Raw genomic sequence first — 19910 nt, forward strand, 5'->3', positions numbered from 1 at the left:
AGAACTTAGAATTCGTCGCCTTACCTCCAAAAATTTATTTAGAGGTTGTAGACCTCCCTCGGTTGGAAGGTCCCTTTTTTGTCATAAATTGTTGGCTACTTCCACGAGCCCCCTTAAGTTGTTTCTCCACTTTTAGTGCTAACTTGACAAGATCGGCATAAGTCCAATATGGTTGTAGTTGGACAACATTTCCGATTTCCATTCGCAGTCCACCAAGATAGCAAGCAATAGTCTACTCCTCTGGCTCAGCAATATCACTTTTCATCATTAGATGATCAAACTCTATAGTGTACTCCTCCATAGAACTCTCCTTTTGCTTAAAATTGTGGAACTTAAGGAAAATGTCTTCTCGGTAGTTTTTCGGCACAAATTTTCTCTTAAGCTATTTCTTCATCTTCTCCCAAGTAGCAATATGATTTCTACCTTCACGAGCTCGCTGCTTCTTCAAATTCTCCCACCACAAAGAAGCGTACTTCTTCAATTTGATGGCAGATAGGTTCACTTTACGATTATCCAGAACATCTTTATAATTAAAGACCTGATCAACCAAGTAAAGCCAATCGATGAACTCCTCAAGTTGCATTCTTCCTTCAAACTCCGGAATATCAACTTTCACATCAAGTTGATCTCGCTGAAATCCTTGATTTCGTGGAGCATGTCGACGAGGAATAGACTCATTTGAAGATGCTTCACTTCTAGAAGCATAGAATGGATTTTCTTCTTTGTCTCTCCCAGAAGAATCTCCTTCTGAATCATGATGGGAGCCATCATGATCAAAAGGTCCATATCGCTCAAGACGTCGCTGCAGTTGTTGTACTTGTCTCCTCAACTCATCTACTTCAACATCACATAGATTTCTTTCACAAGCAGGAGGTGATTCAATATTTGGTCAATGACAACGACCCGTCATAATAACCAATGGCTCTGATACCAACTGATATCGGGCAAAAAAATAACCAGGTAGGAATAATACTGGGCAACTATGATACGGAAAAATAACGGGCTAGAATAGTAAATAAAAGGATAAAGAAAAAGGACTCAAATGGGATACAAATATCACCATCCAAAGGAAAGATAAACTCACCACCTGAGCAAGAATGCCAAAGGGATACACAAATCACAACCCAAAGGAAACTCACAAGGGATACAGAGCAAGAATTCGCCACCTATCGGAATCAATCGAAGGATAAAACTTTAAGAAGAAGCTCTTCTTCACAAGCCAAAGGCTCAATTTGATAAGCAACTCAAGTCTGCAAATTTCATTACCATGAAGGGGTTTAAATAGGAAAATTTGGAACAACCCTCCAAGCATAGGTACTTAAAACTTGGAACAACCTTCCAAGCATAGGTTATTAAAACTTGGAACAACCCTCCAAACACAGGTAATTAAAGCTTACTACTTCCCAACAACTATTAAATAAGATTATTGCCCCTAGTTAAGCATGAGTAATTAAAGCTTACTACTTTCCAACAACCATTAAATAAGATTAATGCACCTAATTCATGAAAAGACAAAGAAAGTAAAGGAAAATATGAATTTCCATAGCATCTTGTCAGTCTTGCACAACCTTCAGTAAAATCACCAAAACTTCCTCTAGAAAACTCCAAATTGCACATTGTTTGATGCATTGGAAACTAAAGACTAGATAGTGGGCTGGTCTTGGGATTCATTGGGCCCAATCGGCAGATTCTCAAACACTCCAGTGTCAGAGTGGGGGAGGAAGAAGACTCCAATAGGAGTCTCTTCCCTGCCTGCCTCGTGCCACATAGCCCAATTGGCTTTGGGCCTGGCCTCTTCGGGCCGACCCATAGGCCCAAGGAGCCGGCCTTACATGTTTGGTCTTATTTCATCCTCTATTCTGAGAAATTATTGCACTTCTATAGGCTTAGAAATGAGTATTATTGGATCTATACACTCATAAAAGGGTTACTATTACTGACCATTATATCAGTATATACATCCATGATTTTGGCCTTTTCTATTGAAACAAGATTACGGTCGCTATTGTCAAGAACATACTTAGTTGTCATAGGTAATATAATGGATAAGTGACATTATGTTACAGAACCACCACTCGATGTATCAGCATCATTATTTATTTATGGGTATAGAAATAATATCTTGAATTGATCAAGCTCAAAAAAAAAAATCAAAAAAGTAACTAACTACACCGGCAAGTTCTATATTGTCTGTTCACCCAAAAGAAGGAAAAAAGTGAGACTTTTACATTGTGTTCTCCACTGATCCAATTTATGGCTGGAACAAATCCCAAATTGAACTTTGTCGAAGACTTGTTATTGTGATCTTTTATATTTTTCATGTGTAACTTTATCTAAGTCTAACTTGCAAGAAGAAACATCACTATGTAAAGCATGGGCAGCTGGAGTTGTTAGTCTCCTTACCAGTCCAAGTGCGAAGCAAGCTTCAAGATTTCTAGCTGTGGCGCTCCTATTGAGAATAGTGAAGTAACGCTCCTTGTTCCACCAATGCATGCTCCATTCTTTCTGCAAAAAAATACGTTGTCCAACCAACTTTGCTTTTGATGCCATTCTAAATATCTTTCACCTACACAACATTAAGCGATGCAGCGCATCTTAAGAACTTGGTATGTAATTGATGTCCATATTGAAGAAAAGGAATAGAACGAAAGATGGATACTATTATAAAACCTACATCATCCGTAGGTTTTCAAGATCGGATATTGGTGGTGCAAACTCTGAGACTAGCCGAGCAACAATCTCTGTGATGAGATGTTGTGGAAGAGACTCAATGGTTGTAGTTGTCTTAGCTCTCCGTTGTTTCTTCTCTATAGTCTTTGTGGATTTCACGATTCATGGGATAACAAGGTAGTTTTATTCAGCTCGATCTCTTGATAGTAAGTGGATTCAAAAGGAGGAGAAACAGAGTGAAACAAGAACGAGATAGCTTGAGGTTAAGATGCATGCCACTTGCTACCAATCCTCCTCATGAGATGGAAATCCTCGTGATATGTCCGCAAGGTAATTCGATGTCGGGAAGGACTTGGATTCCGCTACGTTCCAAATATGGAAGCAGAGCCGTCTCTGTTTAGAAATAATTCTATAGGACCAACCAAGCCAAGGGAGGAAGGAGAATCCTTTCACGCGAAAGAAGGGATACGACCCCTGACCATTTTTAGTCATAAAAATCTCGATTATGTGGAGGGTGCCCCATATCGGCACAGACCGTATAATTCTTGGGCAAGACAATTTATCGATACGGAAAAATACATACATGATTATAGTAACCGAGATTTTCGAGACTAGGGATAATATATGATAGGTTATTATGATGAAAACTGAATCAACTTCTTTATTAAATAGTAAATAAGATATTTATTAATTAAAATAAAATTTTAGGTAAATTGCAAAAAAAAATTATGATTAGGGGTAAATTATACACTAAATATTTGAAAAACCTATATTCATCTTTTTGAGGATTATTTTAATCCAACATTTTAACCCATAACTTGATAAAATGTTAGTCAAACGATTAACTTTAAATGGGATCCAAAATGCCACGTCAGAAAAGAATTAAAAAATGACCAAAGTAATCCTAAGTGATATAATAATCATCCAAGGACATAAAAAAAATGATCTAAACCTGATACAGTTTTCTTTGAAGCAATATATTTAGACTAAGATCCAATCCAATGATCAATCAACTCAATTGATGCAAATCTTTTGGAAACATCTAATCACTTGAGTTGAGTCACATTAATCATAATGCAGCAGTAACTCAATACAATTGGGTCTGGCTAGGCCAAGCCTAGGTTCTGCATCTAATGCAATTCTAATTGAGTTGAGCTCGATCGAGTTTGGATAAAAAACTTCAAGATTGGGCTTAATATTTTTACCACTATTTAGAGCTTGACTTCACTTTAATTCAAAATTGAGCCAAAGTTGAGCATAATTGAACAACTTGATAATCTTATATTGAGCTCGAAATCAAGCTAGATTCGAGCTTGAATTAACATTTTAATAGATTGAAAAGATAAACAAAATTATGTATGTATACACATGTTCAGACTATTTTGCTGGTTCAAGATTGATCTGCTTAGCTATGAATGGAGCTTGATCAAGCTTCTATAGAGTGGAGCCTAGCTACAAAGCTTGTTTGATAATCTTATTAATGATCACGTGGGTTCTACATGGAATAATTTGGGAAAGGTAGATGAAGTGATATAGGTGACTGGGCTTAAAATTTAACATCTTAAGCTTTTAAGTTGAATTCGGTTCCAACTTATGTATATCAAAGTATTCTCCTAGTAAGAATCTAACACTTCTATTTTCCTAACAAGTGGTATCAAAGCCAATAATCGATGATATTTGAAATCGCTTGAAAATATAAATATGTTGGTGTCTCTTGTGAAGAATGATAACATGCAAATTTGATAAGTGGAGTATGCCAATCGCTTTCGGCAAGTGGACGCGGTGGAGCAAGCCACTACAAAAGAAGGAATAACTCCCGGCGCTTTTTTTGGTCTCTACCGACGCTTATAAGCGTCGGCGAATTCCCAGCCCACGCGACCCAAAGCGTGGGTCAGACGTCGGGCAGGTGGGCGTGGGTCCGGTTTTTGCCGATGCTAAGAGGAAGCGTCGGCAAAAACAGGGATTTGCCGACGCTAATGAAAGCGTCGGCAAAAACGGCTTTCCCGACGCTTTAAAGCGTCGATAAAGCCCAATCCGGTTTTTCGTTTTCGCCGACGCTTTAAAGCGTCGGCAAAAACAGCTTTCCCGATACTTTAAAGCGTCGATAAAGCCCAATCCATTTTTCGTTTTCGCCGACGCTTTAAAGCGTCGGGATTGCTATTTTTTTTAAAAAAAAATAAAAATACGAATGTAAATTATAAAGGTCAAAAAATATGTGCTGCCTAATCATAATAAAAATAATAATTATAATAAAAGATAAGACATTCTATGGATACATAAAATTAAGAAAGGGAAGCTATAAGATGACTGCTTTCCAAATCACTGCCAACTAATTTCAGATACCAATTTATATGAACAAGTTATAAGCTTGCAAGAGTGCAAGCTAAAACTTACCATCTCTAATGGCTGTTGGACCATCCGCAAATAGCGCAACAACAGCAAGGGTCATGGCAACATCGGGCATTTTATTCATGTTTACATCAACGGCACGCAAGTTTTTTCTCTTGGAAGGATCTCGTGGTGGACCAGTAACAGTGACACTGTTCTCAGTCCATGTAACCTTGGCTCCCATTTTCTCAAGAACTTCTGCGAATTTCACATCACCCTACATCATAAGGGCAAAACAGAGACACAGCAGGAACACCCTTGTCAAAAGAATGAAACAACCAGTTGGCTAAATGCTTCAGGATCTACAGAGATAACTATTAATACCTGCAAACTGGTTGTACCACAACCTTCAACAGTGACAGTACCCCCAGTGACTGCAGCACCTGCCAAGAAATAACTAGCACTCGATGCATCACCTTCTACGTAAGCCGTTCCAGGGGATCTGCAACAGGTTACGATGCAGCAAAGTGATTCAAGTTGAAAAAAATTATCAAGCGGCATCATCATCGATTTATTGTGAATCTTCAGATTTCTAAACTCACTGGTACTTTTGACCACCCTTGATCAAGAATTTGTCCCAACTATCGGAGTGCTCCACAGTGACACCAAATCGTTCCATCAATTTCAAAGTCATTTCAACATATGGAATAGAAATTAGTTTGTCAATGATCTCAATCTCCACATCTCCAAGTGCCAAGGGAGCTGCCATGAGCAAAGCAGTCAAGTACTGACTGCTGATGGATCCAGAGAGTTTCACCTGAAGAAAATGGTCCAAGTTCATCCCTTTATGGATCTTCCAAATTATATGCAGACTACATCTTTCGTATAAAAGGCAGCACATATGTTGATAATACAAATATACAGACTAGATTCTGAGAGTTTAGTTTTTTAGTTTAACACAGGAGTGAGAACATACACACACAAATACAGAGAGAGAGAGAGAGAGAGAGCGCTTTAGTCTAATCATAGTTTCTGAGAGAAATCTAATGAAATCACCTGATATCGATCAATTGCTTTCTTCAACAATCAATAAATTCTGTTTTTATTTTTGAGTGTCTCTATAATCATTTTTTCCCTTCAGAAGTGTGAATATATTAGAAAGCAGAGAATCCACAAGATGAAGAAAAGTTCTGTAAGAAGAATGTTTCCTTCGAAGGCAAACATACCTTCAGATGGATCTGTCTTAGCTTGAGCTGTGGCTCTCTCCGCAAAAAGCAACAAAGAGAGGATGAAGAGCAACCGAAAGGCTTGGGACTGGGTGTTGGTTGGAGATCTTGACACCGCCATCTTCCCTCCCTTTGATGGAGAAAACTCAACCTAACCCCTGCAGAGGCTCTTGCTGGCATCATGTCCTGTTTCTTATAAGAAGGTGGGGGAAAGGTTCTACCTCACTTAATTTACAACTTGTTTGGGAGATTATCTGCCACTAATCATAGGCAGCAGATTATCTGCACAAAGATGGCAATTAGGTTTCACTTTGTTTTGCAAGCACAGAAAATGATCACTGTAACCATGTTGTGGAATCCTATTACTCAAAGGAAGATTTTTCTTGATCAATGTGGTCTGTAATATTTGATCCCAAACACTCCAATAAACCAAATACCCTTGCAAATGCATATAGGCAGATGTTAATCATGCCAATCGCATACTTTTGTTGCTTTTGGCAAAATAAAGCTCATGATTATAGCAACCTAACATAATAAACAGTCAAGTAATCAAACTCCAAGAACCTTGTTGTATGTTATGTGCCAGCAATCAAGCAATTTGTGATTCATGATAATACATGAGTTAGATTACTCATAGAAAATTAAACTACTATTCGAGGAAAGAACTCACATGCTAGCATGGACAGGCAGAGTTGGAAGTTGACATTTTTCCTTGATATCCTCTCATCTTCATATTCTGCTGTTTCCCGCGGACGCCGCGCGGCGGGAGACGGCGAGCTCGGCGGCGCCGGGGGACTCGATCACGGGGAACATGAGTCCCTGGGGGCCGAGATCGAGGGCCTTCTTGGCGCAGGCGGCAGAGAGCTCCGGAAGGCGGAGGATGGCCGGGGTGCGGGCGGCGGCGAGGGCGTGGAGGCAAGGGAGGGCCTCGACGATGCTGCCAGAGCCATGCTCCATGTTGACGACCATGTAGTCGTAGCCGGCGAGGCCGGCGATCTCGGCGAGGGTCGGGGAGGAGCGCAGGAGGAAGAGGCCGTAGAGGGTCTCGCCGGCGACGAGGCGGGACTTGAGGATCCGCGGTTCGGGGGAGAGGGGGGCGGAGTCGGGATCCAGAATAGAGCTTCTTCTGGAGCTTGGGAGGGCGGTAGTCGGCCGAGGGCTTGAACACTAGGTTCCGGCGGATGAGCTGGGAGATGAATTCTTGCCGCTCCTTCGTCAGCCGCTCCCTTGCTCGATACCCCCGAGTATTGATCCTGATACCGATGGTGTCGTAGATTGGCTCCGGAGAGGGGGAGCGGGCGCCCTCTGGCCGGTCGTCGAGGGGCATGCCGGATTGAAGAAGCCGGTTGATTTCAAGAAGCCTTAAGTTGAGCGCCTGGACTTCGGGGTCGAGGTCGGCGACGAACTCCTTCATGAAGTCAGGGAGCTGGACGACCGGCTTGGGCTCCTCATCGGCCCATCGGGTCTTTCGCTTTCGGCCAGCAGAAGACCCATCGCCAGCGCTGTCGCCGGACACCGGAGGGTCCCAGCGACTGCGGCGGCGGCGGCGGCGGCGGCGGCGGCGGCTATTGATCTCCTCCTCCCCGCCGGACACATCCTTGTCGGTGCCACTGTGGGTCACGGCAACCAGGCCGTTCTCGGAGACCGGCGTCCTCTCGCCCGCAGCGGCGAGAGTCTGGCCGTCGGCTTGGTCGGGCGGGGGGTAAGGAGGTGGGTTTTCAGGGGTAGGGGGAGGGGGGAAGTGGTCGCAGTAGTCGAGGGTTTCGGAAGGAGGAGGAGGGTTTGAGGCGACGGATTGGAGGGTTAAATAGATGCTTGCATTCCGTTCTCTTCGATCTCTGGGTTGAGGGAGGAGGGATGAGAGAGAGAGCGCGGTGGCTTCTGACACAAGCTCGTTGGCTTCCGACGCCTTTGGAGTTTGGAGAGGTCGTGGGCTTCCGACGACGCTTTTTAGCGTCGTCTTAGGCCCGCAACTACCCGGACCTTTATAAGCGTCGTCTGTTGCCGACGCTTGTTAAAAGCGTCGGCAAATGTTGACGCTAGGCTAAATATTGCCGACGCTTTAAAAAAGTGTCGGCAAAAAAGCGTCGTTAAAATCCACTTTTTCTGTAGTGAAGATTCTGACTCTAAATGGGAGCTCAGACATAGTTGTCGGAAGATCTACCCTTTTTAAGGAAACATCATTTTCGGAGGGTGGAACTCTTAGATTGGAAAACAGGTGTGGCTTTTGGGGTGTCGTCTCGCCGAGTGGAGTGATAACAAATGGTGCATGCAATAGTAAGAATAGGGAGAACATTGAGGAGTCCTCTCGCATGACATAATTAATAAGAGGAAATTGATTTGGATGAGTCTCGGATTTTTCCGTGACAAACCTTTGATGCAAAATAAGAAAGTGCAAATAATTTATTATATTCTTCCTTTTGTGTAAATAAAAAATTAATATAGGATGAGTTGCGATGATTGCATACTAAGAAGAGGCCAATGCTCCATAATATTTAAAGACTACTAGGGAGGCGCAGCTTCTATTATAGATAAACGGTGCCATCAACTGAATTGTTTTTTTTGCGGCTCCATTTCGATAGATTTTGTTTGGATGGATCGTGTCGATGTCAGAAATTTTATTTTTCTAATTTTGTTGGCCACCGTGTAATAATAAAAAAAAAAAAATCCTTTCTCACCCTCAAATTTAATGCTTTTAAGCACTCCCGGCGGTCCGACAAGCCGCTTTGTCTCCTCCACCAAACACATCATCCTTTGCGTCGTTCTCAGACCGCCAAAGACATTGACAGATAGCCGGTGAAGGTGATTACTTCTCTCAAAAGTCCTTTTTCCCCCCTCTCTTTTCCCCTGATACGATCTTTGGAACAAAACCCACTATTTTGTTTTGATTTTCGGATGTTTGCCCCGTGGAATGATCGCTACGATTTAGAGGGGAGGTTTAAGGTTTTGTGATGATGGGCGGAGATGATATTATGGTTTTGGATCGTTCCGTGCTTCTGCTTCACGAAAAAAATCACCTTTTTTTATTTCATTTTTCAAACAAAACTACTTTTCTCTTATTGGATGCGGGGTATTTGAAATTATCATGAGATTTTGAGAGCTATTCTTAAATTCGTGCTCTTTGGGCTTTGTTTTTTTGACTAACGAGATGTTTTTAGGGTTTTGTAATAGTGAGTGTTGATGAGCTTACGGTTTTGGATTGCACTGTGATTCTGTCTTATCGAAAAGATACCTTTTTTATTTGTTACTGATTTTATCCATGAAACAAAACCATCCTTCTCTTTGACTTAGTTATATAGGTTTGATATTATCATGGGTTTTTGATTGTCGTTATTGAATTTGGGCTCTCGGATTTCTGTTTTCAGGAGAGGTTCATGTTTTTGGATGGCGGGCAGGGAATAATTTTAGATTTTGGTATGCTACATGCTCCTCTCACACAGATATATATATATATATATATATATATATATATATATATATATATATATATATATATATATATTATATTTGATTCTGAAATCATCATGGAGTTGTGATAAGTGATGTTGAATTTCGGCTCTTCTTGTCTGATTAGTTCTTCTGAGAGAAAGAACTGGGCAGTCTGAGGAGTTTCAAGTTTTGATTTTTTTTAATCATTTATCTTTTTTAGTCATATGATCTTTTAGATGAAGCCATTTTGTCTGATGCCTCGGCTCTTGGATTTGAAACAACCACGCAGTAGTAGCTGTTATTGAATTGTGTTTATGGGTTTATGTTTTCAAAGATGATACTAGTTTATATGTGATAATCAGGAATAAGACTCTTAGGTTCAGGTTGCTATTCTGTTTCTCTTTGGGATACTGGGTGCATCTCTCTCTCATTTTTTTTCCTTCTTTTTGGTCCTATTAACAAATTCGCTTTATCTGACACTTGGATAATAGGTATATGGGTTTTGGAGTGGTCAGGGACTTTTATAGCAGTTGTTAACTGGGGCTTATGGGCTTTTGTTTTGAAAGATGATATTAGTTTTAAATGTGATGAATAAGGATAAAACTTCTGGGTTGGATCCATGATTCTCTATATGCATGTGCTTGGTAATGTTAATGAATGCTACTTGGTCCTTATCTCTTTCACCTTTTTCTCCCCTCTTCTTCTAAGGAATTTTGATCCCCTGAATGTAGTCGCCCGTCTGATATTTAGATACTAGGTTTGGAATGATCATGGGATTTGGATAGCTGTTTTAGAGTATTCTTTTAGATTTTTGTTGAAAAGATAATTCTAGTTTTTTTACGCGATTGTGAAGACAAGAGTTTGGGGCATGGATTACTATTTTGCTTCTCTACACTCGAGCTCGAAAACTTTCAAGGGAACATTTTGTCTTCTGAAAAAAGTTAGTTTTCCAATTTGATTCTTAAAGAAGAAAAGAAAAGCCTGCTTTTGTTTGATGGTTAGATACTTGGTTCCTAGAGTGATCAAGGACTTTGTCTGTTGTTTTTGAGTTGTGCCAATTGGTTTTTTGGATTTGGTGAATAAGATTTATGTGTAATGGATAGGGTGAAATCTTTGGGCTTGGTTTGCTATTATGTTTAACCTAGAAATCTAGTATATTTTAACAGATACCTGGGTTGTAGATTGCTTGTGCGCTTTTGATAGCTGTTTTTATTGTTGGTCTTTTGAGATTTTTTTTTTCCATATATAAAAAGGATTTAAGGTTTTATTTTTATGGACGGATGAAATTTGGGATTCCAGTTGCTCACTCTTTCTAAATAGTTGTCACTTTGTATTCTTAATGAAGAATTCTTGGTCAATATATATTATTTTATAATTTTTGTTTTCAGCATATTTCTGGTTTTTATATGATAGTCAGTTTTTACTGAATAAATTTGTTGTTCCTATGCGATGATAAATATGCTATTCAGTGATTAACCAGAAAAAGAAAAAGAAATGTTATTCAGTGTGTTTCTCTTTTTTCTTCCCATAGTGGATGTTTCTTTAATTTTGTTTCCTATAAAGGTGTTAGATTTGTTACTCTATCATTTTTTGCTGATCTCAAAGTAAAAGGAATAGGTAACTGTGCTCTCTTTTGTTTTGCTCCAATGAATGGAAGGAACCAACCTTCTGTTTAAGTCATAGTTGCCACCAGGGGAAATGGATGTGAGAAACAATATGAAGGCGGGAAGTGGGAACAATCCTGAAAAAAGCCCCCCCATGGGAAATGGAAACAATGACATAATATATATATATATATATATATATATATATATATATATATGTATATTATTCATTCATTCATAGAGAGAGAGAGAGAGCAAAGCATGGAGAAACTAGTTATAAAAAGATTTTTTTTGTTGTTTATATTGTCTCGTCTTCTTTCTTAATCAAGTCTTTGGAAAAAAAATATAGGTGTTAGTGTAATAAGAAAAAAATATACAGCTAGTTTGTAATATCCTATGGCTCACATTTCAATGGCACTAGATGTGATGCTATGCCAAGTAGTATTGGTGAAATTGTATATACTGTATATAAAGTAGGTAACTTCTTTGTTTATGTAAGCTTTCTTTTTTTATATTTTCCTTATCTGTTGAGAGTCCCCTTGTTGGATTTTCTTTACTGTTAATTAATTCATTTTAGGGTTGGCGCCTAGTCCGCCTAGAAGTAGAAACAGAGAGGAGTGGGAGCAATACTGACACATTAGGGTGTTTTTGTGGGTTTCTCACCGGAATCTCACACCGGAATCTCATCTGTTTCTAGGAAACCACATGATGTCACTCATGTTTAATATCAGTTTGGATATGTGGGAAAAACTAAGGCGGGGGGATGTTCAATACGAGTCTGGGATGTTCAATACGAGTCTGGGATATGAGGGAAAAATCATGCCGGGGGGACTTGAACTCTGTTCTTCATGAAACCTACTTCAAATCGGTTTCTCTATTCAATTTCCAAGAAACTCCTGTCGGAGTGGGCATTATGGTTACCAGCTTCTATGATTCACATATTAGAAGATTAATAGACATGATAGTTATGCGGAAAAGTTTTTTTCTCTTTTCGAACACATTAATTTCAGTTTAATGATTGCCAATTCATCTCATATCTCTGCATAATTCTGTTGTTCTTATGCAATGTTAAATATGCTACTCAGTGCTTAGTCGGAAAAAAAAAGAAAATTCTATTCAGCAAATTTCTCTCTTGTTTCCTCCCATAGTGAATGTTTCTTTATTTTTATTTCTTATAAAGGTGTTATATTTGTTTTTCTCATCATGGTCGAGATGATTTTCCCTACATCTTGATAAGCCAATTTCAACATAAAAGGAATAGGCAATGGTACGACCTTTTGTTTTGCTCTATTAAATGGAAGGAGCTAACCTATAATTCAGATATTAGAAAATTAATAGACACCATAATTATGTCAAAAGGTTGTTTCTCCTTGTAAACACATTCATTTCCATTTTAACGATTATCTATTCATCTCATATCTCTGGATAATTTGGTTATAAATTCTATTAGATGAAATGAAGTGCTTCAGCCTTGTGACATTCAGTTTTTATGTCAAAAAGTGGTTCACTTGTTTTTTCGTCCTTTTCTATGTTCTGTAGTTCCACGAAAGCAAATTGCTTGCATAGAATTATCAAGTATCTGATCAAATTCTTACTAAAAAATTTCCTGGTAAAGATCAGTAGATCTATTCTCTTTGCCAAATTTCATGCTTTTCCAATTCTTACTCTCTATTTTTGATGCAGATAAGGTAATGCAGACTATGGTAGCATCCGAGTCCAATGTTCAGGAGCTAGAACTTGGCAAGAAAAAAAAGTCTCAAGAAGAAGCTGATCGAATCAGCTGTTTACATGATGCCATCATTTATCACATATTCTCGTTTGTTTCCACAATTGACGTCGTGCAGACAAGCATTCTTGCGAGGAGATGGAGACACCTGTGGACTTCTGTCCCTACCCTTGACTTTGATGATGATGAATTTTCAATTGCCAATGGAGAAGATGAATTTGTTCACTTTGTCAACAAAGTGCAGAGTTGCTATAAGGCGCAACAAATACAGAGATATCATCTCTCAATTAAACAAGCAAGAAATTCAAATTTTCTTGAAACTTGGGTCCGTTTTGCAGTTGAACATAATGTTCAAGAATTATATCTTGACCTGCCTCATGGTAGGCCCTTTGAGGTGTCTTTTTGCCAATCAGTAAGGGTGCTGAAATTGCATGGAGATCTCAAACTGCCTGCCTCTGGGTGTTTTAGCTCACTTGAGCATTTGTCTCTCTTAGGGGTTCAGCTTACTAATGATAATGGAATCCTGGATGTGACTTCGGAACACTATCCTCTCCTTAGGAGCTGCAGTCTTAAAAGTTGCATGGGGTTGAACTGTCTTAACATCAACTGCTCACTTCTTGAACATCTTGATGTCGAAAACTGTTTTGACTTGGATCAACTGCATGTCTCTGCTGGGAAACTACGTTTCTTGAGTGTGCAGAGTTCCTTTACTTATGGAATTGATACAGGTTGGGTTGAGATTGCGGCTCCAAGTCTTCAAACTTTTGAATGGTTGGATTACATTACTGATAATTTTTCTATAGGAAACTTCACATGCTTAAAATCTGCACATACATCTCTTGTATTTCACTATCATCCAGAGAAGAAAGAATCGTATATGAAAAATGCAAGAAAGTTTCTCCATCATCTTGCATGTGCTGAAACTTTACATGTGGAAATGCCTTGCCTTTGGGTATGTTTCTTTTCTAACAGCATGCTCTTCTTTCTTTCTTTATAATAGCAATGATTGGTCCCCTTGTTGCATTCCTTGGATAATGTTACCACCTGTTAACCATGAGTCATGACACAATTTGATGTTATTTATTCAGTTATTCTTTTCTTTTTTTTCATTTGCCCTTTTGCACACAGTCACAGAATTTTTACCTTCTTTGTGCAAGCTTTGTATAATTAATTGATCGCTAGGTGATTTGTGAATGTTATCATTTTGGTTCTTATAGAGACAATTTAATTGTTTAAATGGAGTCATCAGGGTTTTTTGGGTAAGAACTTAGCATTCCTTATGCTTAATTCAAAACACTAAATGCAATCAAGTGGTGAAAATATAGGATGAAAAAATTTGTTGTGCAATCCATCTTAACAAAGAATAATCCTGAAAGTGAACGTCAACAAGCAGGCTAGAACTTACAAATATCATCTAGTTTGGTGGTTTTATTGCCGTTCTAGTTTCTGCTAGTCAATTGTGTGACATTTTGGTGAGTTAACTTCTTTGTAGATGGACTACCCACCTACGGAGTGGTTGCTTTAAGTCGAAGTTTTGGTAGGTGTAGTTTTGGTAGTCTGGTAGCCCAAGGGACCTGTTCTGGCAGTGGATAAATTCTAATTCCTATTTAGATGATTTTGCATTTTTTCTACTTGGTTCTTTTAGGGCTGCTTTAATAGTAGTATGATCATGGAAATGAATTCCCATAACATCATTGAGTAGTGGAACATATCATGGAAACTTATGTCTGCACTTGTTGAAAGAGCTGTGATAAATCTACCTGCATCTGTAGCACACATGATTCATATTTCACATCTTCCCGGCTGAGTAGTGGGTTGACATCAGGGTCAACTTCAATGTATTTGAATGGAAATAGTCTTAAAACTGATTAAGTCAGTAGGGGGATATGATTTGTATGAAATATATAGATCCAACTTGTGCCATTTGTTATATGTACTGTCATTGTGATACTATTTAAGATAGGGTTATCCACATTTTATCTGAACCTTTCCTCTTTCTTTTCTCCCATGAATTTTATATTCACCAAGAGTTTTATTCATATGAGTCTCTCTCTCTAGCGTACATACACACACATTCTCTCTTCCTTTCTCATTCTCACTCTTTATCACATTGCAGTTCACATTTGTTTGCTCAACTAGCCTGTCCTCTCTCGTCTGCACCCAGATGACATAATAAGAATCATGCTTTGCCTAGTCTTTTTATTCTCGTATCAATTCTGGACACTCTTTACAGATGTTATAGAATTAGTCTAGAAGTTATAGAATTAACATCACTAGAAGAATATAAGTAGAATGTCCTATCATGTAACTAATTTATTTCGAGGGACATGCAACTGTACAAGCAATAAGTTTCAAGATTGCAGGGATTAAAATACAAATACAGAACTGACAAGGATTAGTATGCAAACATAATATATTTCAAGGACTAATCCTCAAAAAACCAATAAAGAAAGAATTAGAAAACTTAGTTACAAACATATTAGGAAAGAGTCATACAAAAAAAGAATTATGACAGAAAACGAACAAAGGAAAATGTAATCAAATATTTCCTTTTGATGAGATTATATTAAAACCATTCCTTCTTTTTGTTATTCTCTTAAGATCATTTTGTGAGAATAAATAAATTAAAACAATAAATGCAACATTATGTTGCAAATAGAGAGGACACCATAAAAAAAATTATGAGAGTATACAAATTGCAAACGATAAAAATATCAGCTGTAGATGGATGGAAAATATTTAAGGGTTAAGCTTGACATATATTGCAAAAAAAAACTTGGGTTGAGCTTCCATTGATAGTACCTGATGAAGCAGATATTTTCGGGAGGACCATTAATTTTGATGAACAAAATAGCCCAAAAAAAACCCCTATTCATTGATCATGTGTGAGCATAGCTCCTACTGTCTTTCCTCACCCCCAAATTCCCTTACCTCTCCCTCCACCGCTCCTCATCTACCATGGCCTCTGCCTCCCTAGCTGCCATTGCCTCCAACTTTTATGGCCATTTGATGATCCTTATCCCCTAGATTGAGTCCAAGCTCGACACGGCCCTATCCATCTGCTACTCGGAGTATATCATCAAGCAAGGTTCGCTGTACCGGTCGGTACCGGTCGGTACCGGTCGGTACCGGTCGGTACCGAGCGTACCGTACCCATACCGATAGGTACCGGTATCGGTACACCAATGTCGGCACGGTCGGTACCGAGTATACCGTACCGTACCGAAACTCGGTACGTCTATACTAGTGCGGCACCGGTACGGGGTTCGGTACCGGTACGGCGAACCTTGTCATCAAGGAGCTGCACTACTTTGTTCTCGCTAGAAGTGGCAAGCACTCCCTCCCATCATGTGCTTCGCCGCCTGCAAGCTTGTGGATGGAGATTGCTTCACTACCTTCCCTATGCTTATGCCCTCGAGATGGTCTGTGCCACCTTCCTCATCCCTGACAACCTCCTTTGCTTCAGTGCCATCCTGCTCTGCCATGATAGGGATCGTGATCTTCCTGGAGTAGTGTCGCTTACACAATCAGCTCCTTGAGCAAAAGATCCCCAAAGAGACTATTGCCACCATTCCCTTTCTCGTGATGAGTTTTCCTCCAAGGATGAAGAGCTCGGTTGATTTAAGGAGGGATCCAAGCACTTGGAGGCAGAGTAAGAAGCTTGGAGGCTTGAGGTAGAGAGCCTGGAGTCTGAGATTGGTGGCGAGGAGGAGGGGTGATGGAAGGAGGATCAAAGAACTAGAGGCAAAAATTGAGGAGCTGAAAAGGACCTCCTAGGAGCAAAGCTTTGGCAAGTCGAGGTTGCTCTTTGGTGGAATAGCAGAGATCGATCAGTGCTCGTTTTCTTAAAGGTTAAATGGGCTCATTGACCCCTTTGCTTGATCAAATCTTTTCAAGAACTTAAGAAAGCCCCTAAAATCCATTGACATTTTCAAATCATGAAATCTATAAGGTGGAGACTATGGATCAAAGGCAGAGGAATGGAGAATTGAGAGGACCTGCCAAACCTGCTGCAAGCAAGAAGAGATTTTAAAGCCTCGAGTTTCTAGGGTTTTATGCTCCTAACTTAGCAGGTTGCCATTGTTACTATTGTTAACCCAGGGAGCCGGTGTATGGCCTCCCATTCTAAGAAATAGAATTCGCAAGAGAGACAGAAGAAGGCAATCCCTTCTGCCATCAAAAAAAGAGAGAAAGGAGAAGGCGGTGAAAGAGAGAGGTGGCGGCGGCACTGGAGGAGGGAGGAAGAAGAGGTAGGTTTTGACCAAGGAATGCCCTTGATTAACCGAGGCCATGGTAAATTGAAGCAATAGAATACTAAAGGAAGAGGTTTTTTGGAATTTGGGTCGCCATTATATGGGTCGATTTGTAATATCGATAAAATAGAGACTCCAAAATGCAAAAAATCTGATATTTAATTATGATATTTGTGACAGTAGAGAGATGTGGAAAAATAAAAAAGTGTATGAACAAATTTAAAAAATCTAATTATTTTTCATATTTTGTAATGTATATCTACTATAATATCTAAGTTTATGTTTTTCTGTCTAAAACATGCATTGAATGTGCTTGGGTGCTATTTTTCAGAAATATAAGTTTTCCAGGCAGTTATCCTTGCAACCAAACATATTGCTGAAGTTTCTCTAAACTTTAAACTGCAGAGAATTCCATTCGACTAGATAACAGTGAGAGAGGAGTTAAAGTTCAAGAAGCTCTTGCGATGAATTTTTAGGTAAAGGACATGATTGACAAGTTGGCCAAAAGGATTGCCAGTTATCATGATGATTCTTGAGCTGCTTGAACTTTCTTTAATGGTTTCTAGTGTTCTACCCCTCTGAACTGTTGTTAGTATATTCTTTGATCTCTGGATTAATTGCACGGTGCAAGTTCTTAAATAAAATTACCTTAGTCTTTGAAAATTTCTTTCTGAGAAATTTCAACATTATTTTCAAGTATTGTCTTCATCTATACTTGTTATTTGGCCTGTCAAGTGATGCTCACTGTCGTTTTTTGTGGAACCTTGCTGATTTATGGGTCTTCAACTCAGCTTTGTTTCTGCATGATATTTTTAGATATATTTTCTCTTGTATACTACAGGGTCTACATTCAAACAAGGAGCTGTTAGAAGGGTTATCAACTAAATTGTTTAATTTAAAGCACTTGACATTGTTGGTGAGTCTTGATGACCATGTGCTTCGGGGAGTCTCATGCTTAATCAGGAGCTGCTCAAATCTGGAGATTCTTCATATCCACACCATTGATGAGCACATTCAAGAGGTTTGTTTGCATTAGTTACATTATTGAAACTAAGTAATGCTTGTTATAGTAACCAAGTATCCACTTCCATAATCTTCAACTTTTGCTTCTTCTTTACCATTCATGCATTTGGTTACCTGCTGTATTTTTTGTGCGGGTGTAGCTCGTATGGCTCACTAATCGTATCTCGGACTATTCTGACTAGCCTTCTCACTCTTCAGGAACTCAATAATAGCTTCCCCGATTTATCCCATTTTGACCAGAGGGAGTCTTGGAGTTATCAGAGGAGACCGTTGGATCATCTGTCGGAAGCAAAGATATATGGATTTAGAGGAAAGGAGCACGAGATCGAATTTATGCAATTCTTGCTCGAACATGCAATTACCTTGAAGAGAATGATTATTCTGTTTTCAGGCCAGGTTTTTGTGGATCAGGTTATGAAGACTCAGATGGCTGAGAAACTGATGAAGTTTACAAAAGCCTCGCCGGATGCTGTTGTGTCATGTCCCTAAAGTTGAATGGCTTTTCCATGGGCTTGATGATGTTTATGATCTTGCAGTGCTATTCTGTTCACTTTAACAGATTCAGTAATAATTTGCCAATTGGGATTGTGCCTTAAGTTTAGTTGAAATAAATCATATTTTGTTGGCATGTTGGCTGTTCATTTTCCATGCTTCCACTGCACTAACAAAACAGGTGATCTTTGGTGAGTCTGTGAAGTTAATGTAACCCTACTGGGGGTGTTCAGGTCCAGAAGACTCTCAATACATGCCGATCAATTTATAATTAGATGAAAAATATAAATCCACAACCAACCGATTTATTTATCTGACTGTATGCTCGCCCACCAATTTAATTTTCACTTATCAGTTATATGTATAATTAAACATAAAGCAAAACATGGCATCCAAAGAACGCAAACAATACAATTAAATTTAAGTTAAAATATATCATCGTAATAATAGCAAACTAAGAAATTTAGGATATATGGTAAGTATAAATTGATCCAAATGGAATTTCACATTCCAAAATCCCATGTCCTGTCCATTATCTCTGTAACCATTGTTTTTAAAATGAGGGAAACTACATGGAATAAAATAGAGAACTATTAATTATATTGGGTTTGGGTGTTGGTTGGTTGCTTATATGGGTTGGCTTTAGATTGACCCAGAACCAATTTGACTTGAAATAGAATCCAATTTCTCCAGATCTTTGGGGTTGCCTTTCTCAAGAACAGAATTGTTTTAAAGATGAACTCGATGGAAACCTTGGAGAATGCTTACCGCATGGGGTTTTTGTATCAAATCCAAGCGAACTAGGAATAGTACTGGGTATGAATCCCATAATCCAAATTTCCGACCCATAGGTCCATCATATAGGCTAGACTGCATCCTGATTGCAGTTGCAAGCTCGAAACTGGATTGGGAATGGATTGCTGAAGACATTGACACCAATCCAAATGCATAGATTGATTCGCACCAATCCGAATACGAAGATTGGACTCACGATCTGCAAAACCTTCATGTTCCTTTCCTTTTCTAAGTGAGATCATGAGGCATTCAATTAATATGACATAGCATGTACAAGCATAATTTTCCCTCAAATTGAAAAATCATTGAACAAGAGGGTGCCAAACGGCTCAGTTGACGAAGTTACTGGGTGTTAGATAGCAGC

The 19910-nt window shown here is 39.1% G+C and overlaps 2 protein-coding genes across 9 annotated transcripts; one reads left to right on the forward strand and one right to left on the reverse strand.

Moving 5' to 3' along the window:
* Positions 1-4899: 4899 nt before the first annotated feature.
* Positions 4900-5843, reverse strand: LOC149753029 (3-phosphoshikimate 1-carboxyvinyltransferase 2-like). Its single transcript, XM_089924910.1, has 3 exons — positions 5601-5843; positions 5383-5500; positions 4900-5275 (listed from the first exon to the last, which is right to left on the reverse strand). The coding sequence occupies exons 1-3, from the start codon at positions 5837-5839 to the stop codon at positions 5054-5056; spliced, it is 579 nt and encodes a 192-aa protein (XP_089781036.1). The 5' UTR covers positions 5840-5843; the 3' UTR covers positions 4900-5053.
* Positions 5844-8697: 2854 nt separating this feature from the next.
* On the forward strand, positions 8698-18887 carry LOC113463499 (putative F-box/FBD/LRR-repeat protein At4g03220). Of its 8 annotated transcripts, none has more exons than XM_088703062.2 (6): positions 8752-9026; positions 9590-9638; positions 12941-13711; positions 13787-13935; positions 18078-18257; positions 18458-18887. In XM_088703062.2, the coding sequence occupies exons 2-6, from the start codon at positions 9599-9601 to the stop codon at positions 18746-18748; spliced, it is 1431 nt and encodes a 476-aa protein (XP_088559188.2). In that variant the 5' UTR covers positions 8752-9026; positions 9590-9598; the 3' UTR covers positions 18749-18887. The 8 variants fall into 8 exon arrangements, with proteins under 8 accessions (XP_026664914.4, XP_088559188.2, XP_088559189.2 ...); XM_088703060.2 differs by lacking the exon at positions 8752-9026 and adding an exon at positions 9045-9199; XM_088703063.2 differs by lacking the exon at positions 9590-9638 and having other exon boundaries at positions 8892-9026.
* Positions 18888-19910: the final 1023 nt, after the last annotated feature.

The sequence above is a fragment of the Phoenix dactylifera genome, chromosome 8 (assembly GCF_051530095.1).
Source record: "Phoenix dactylifera cultivar Ajwa chromosome 8, Ajwa_hap1_PhDact_Kaust_v1.1, whole genome shotgun sequence".
Taxonomy (NCBI): Eukaryota; Viridiplantae; Streptophyta; class Magnoliopsida; order Arecales; family Arecaceae; genus Phoenix; species Phoenix dactylifera.

What these genes read in the sequence shown, in the direction of transcription:
- LOC113463499 (XM_026809110.4), top strand. Translation starts at nt 9,176, where the DNA reads ATGATGGGCGGAGATGATATTATG. An exon ending in GGGAATAATTTTAGATTTTG is followed by an intron (nt 9,639 to 12,940) that starts GTATGCTACATG and finishes TTTTTGATGCAG; the next exon opens with ATAAGGTAATGCAGACTATG. An exon ending in TTGATGAGCACATTCAAGAG is followed by an intron (nt 18,258 to 18,457) that starts GTTTGTTTGCAT and finishes CTCACTCTTCAG; the next exon opens with GAACTCAATAATAGCTTCCC.
- LOC149753029 (XM_089924910.1), bottom strand. Translation starts at nt 5,839, where the DNA reads ATGAACTTGGACCATTTTCTTCAGGTGAAACTCTCTGGATCCATCAGC. An exon ending in AAGGGTGGTCAAAAGTACCA is followed by an intron (nt 5,501 to 5,600) that starts GTGAGTTTAGAA and finishes AACCTGTTGCAG; the next exon opens with ATCCCCTGGAACGGCTTACG. An exon ending in GTGGTACAACCAGTTTGCAG is followed by an intron (nt 5,276 to 5,382) that starts GTATTAATAGTT and finishes CTTATGATGTAG; the next exon opens with GGTGATGTGAAATTCGCAGA.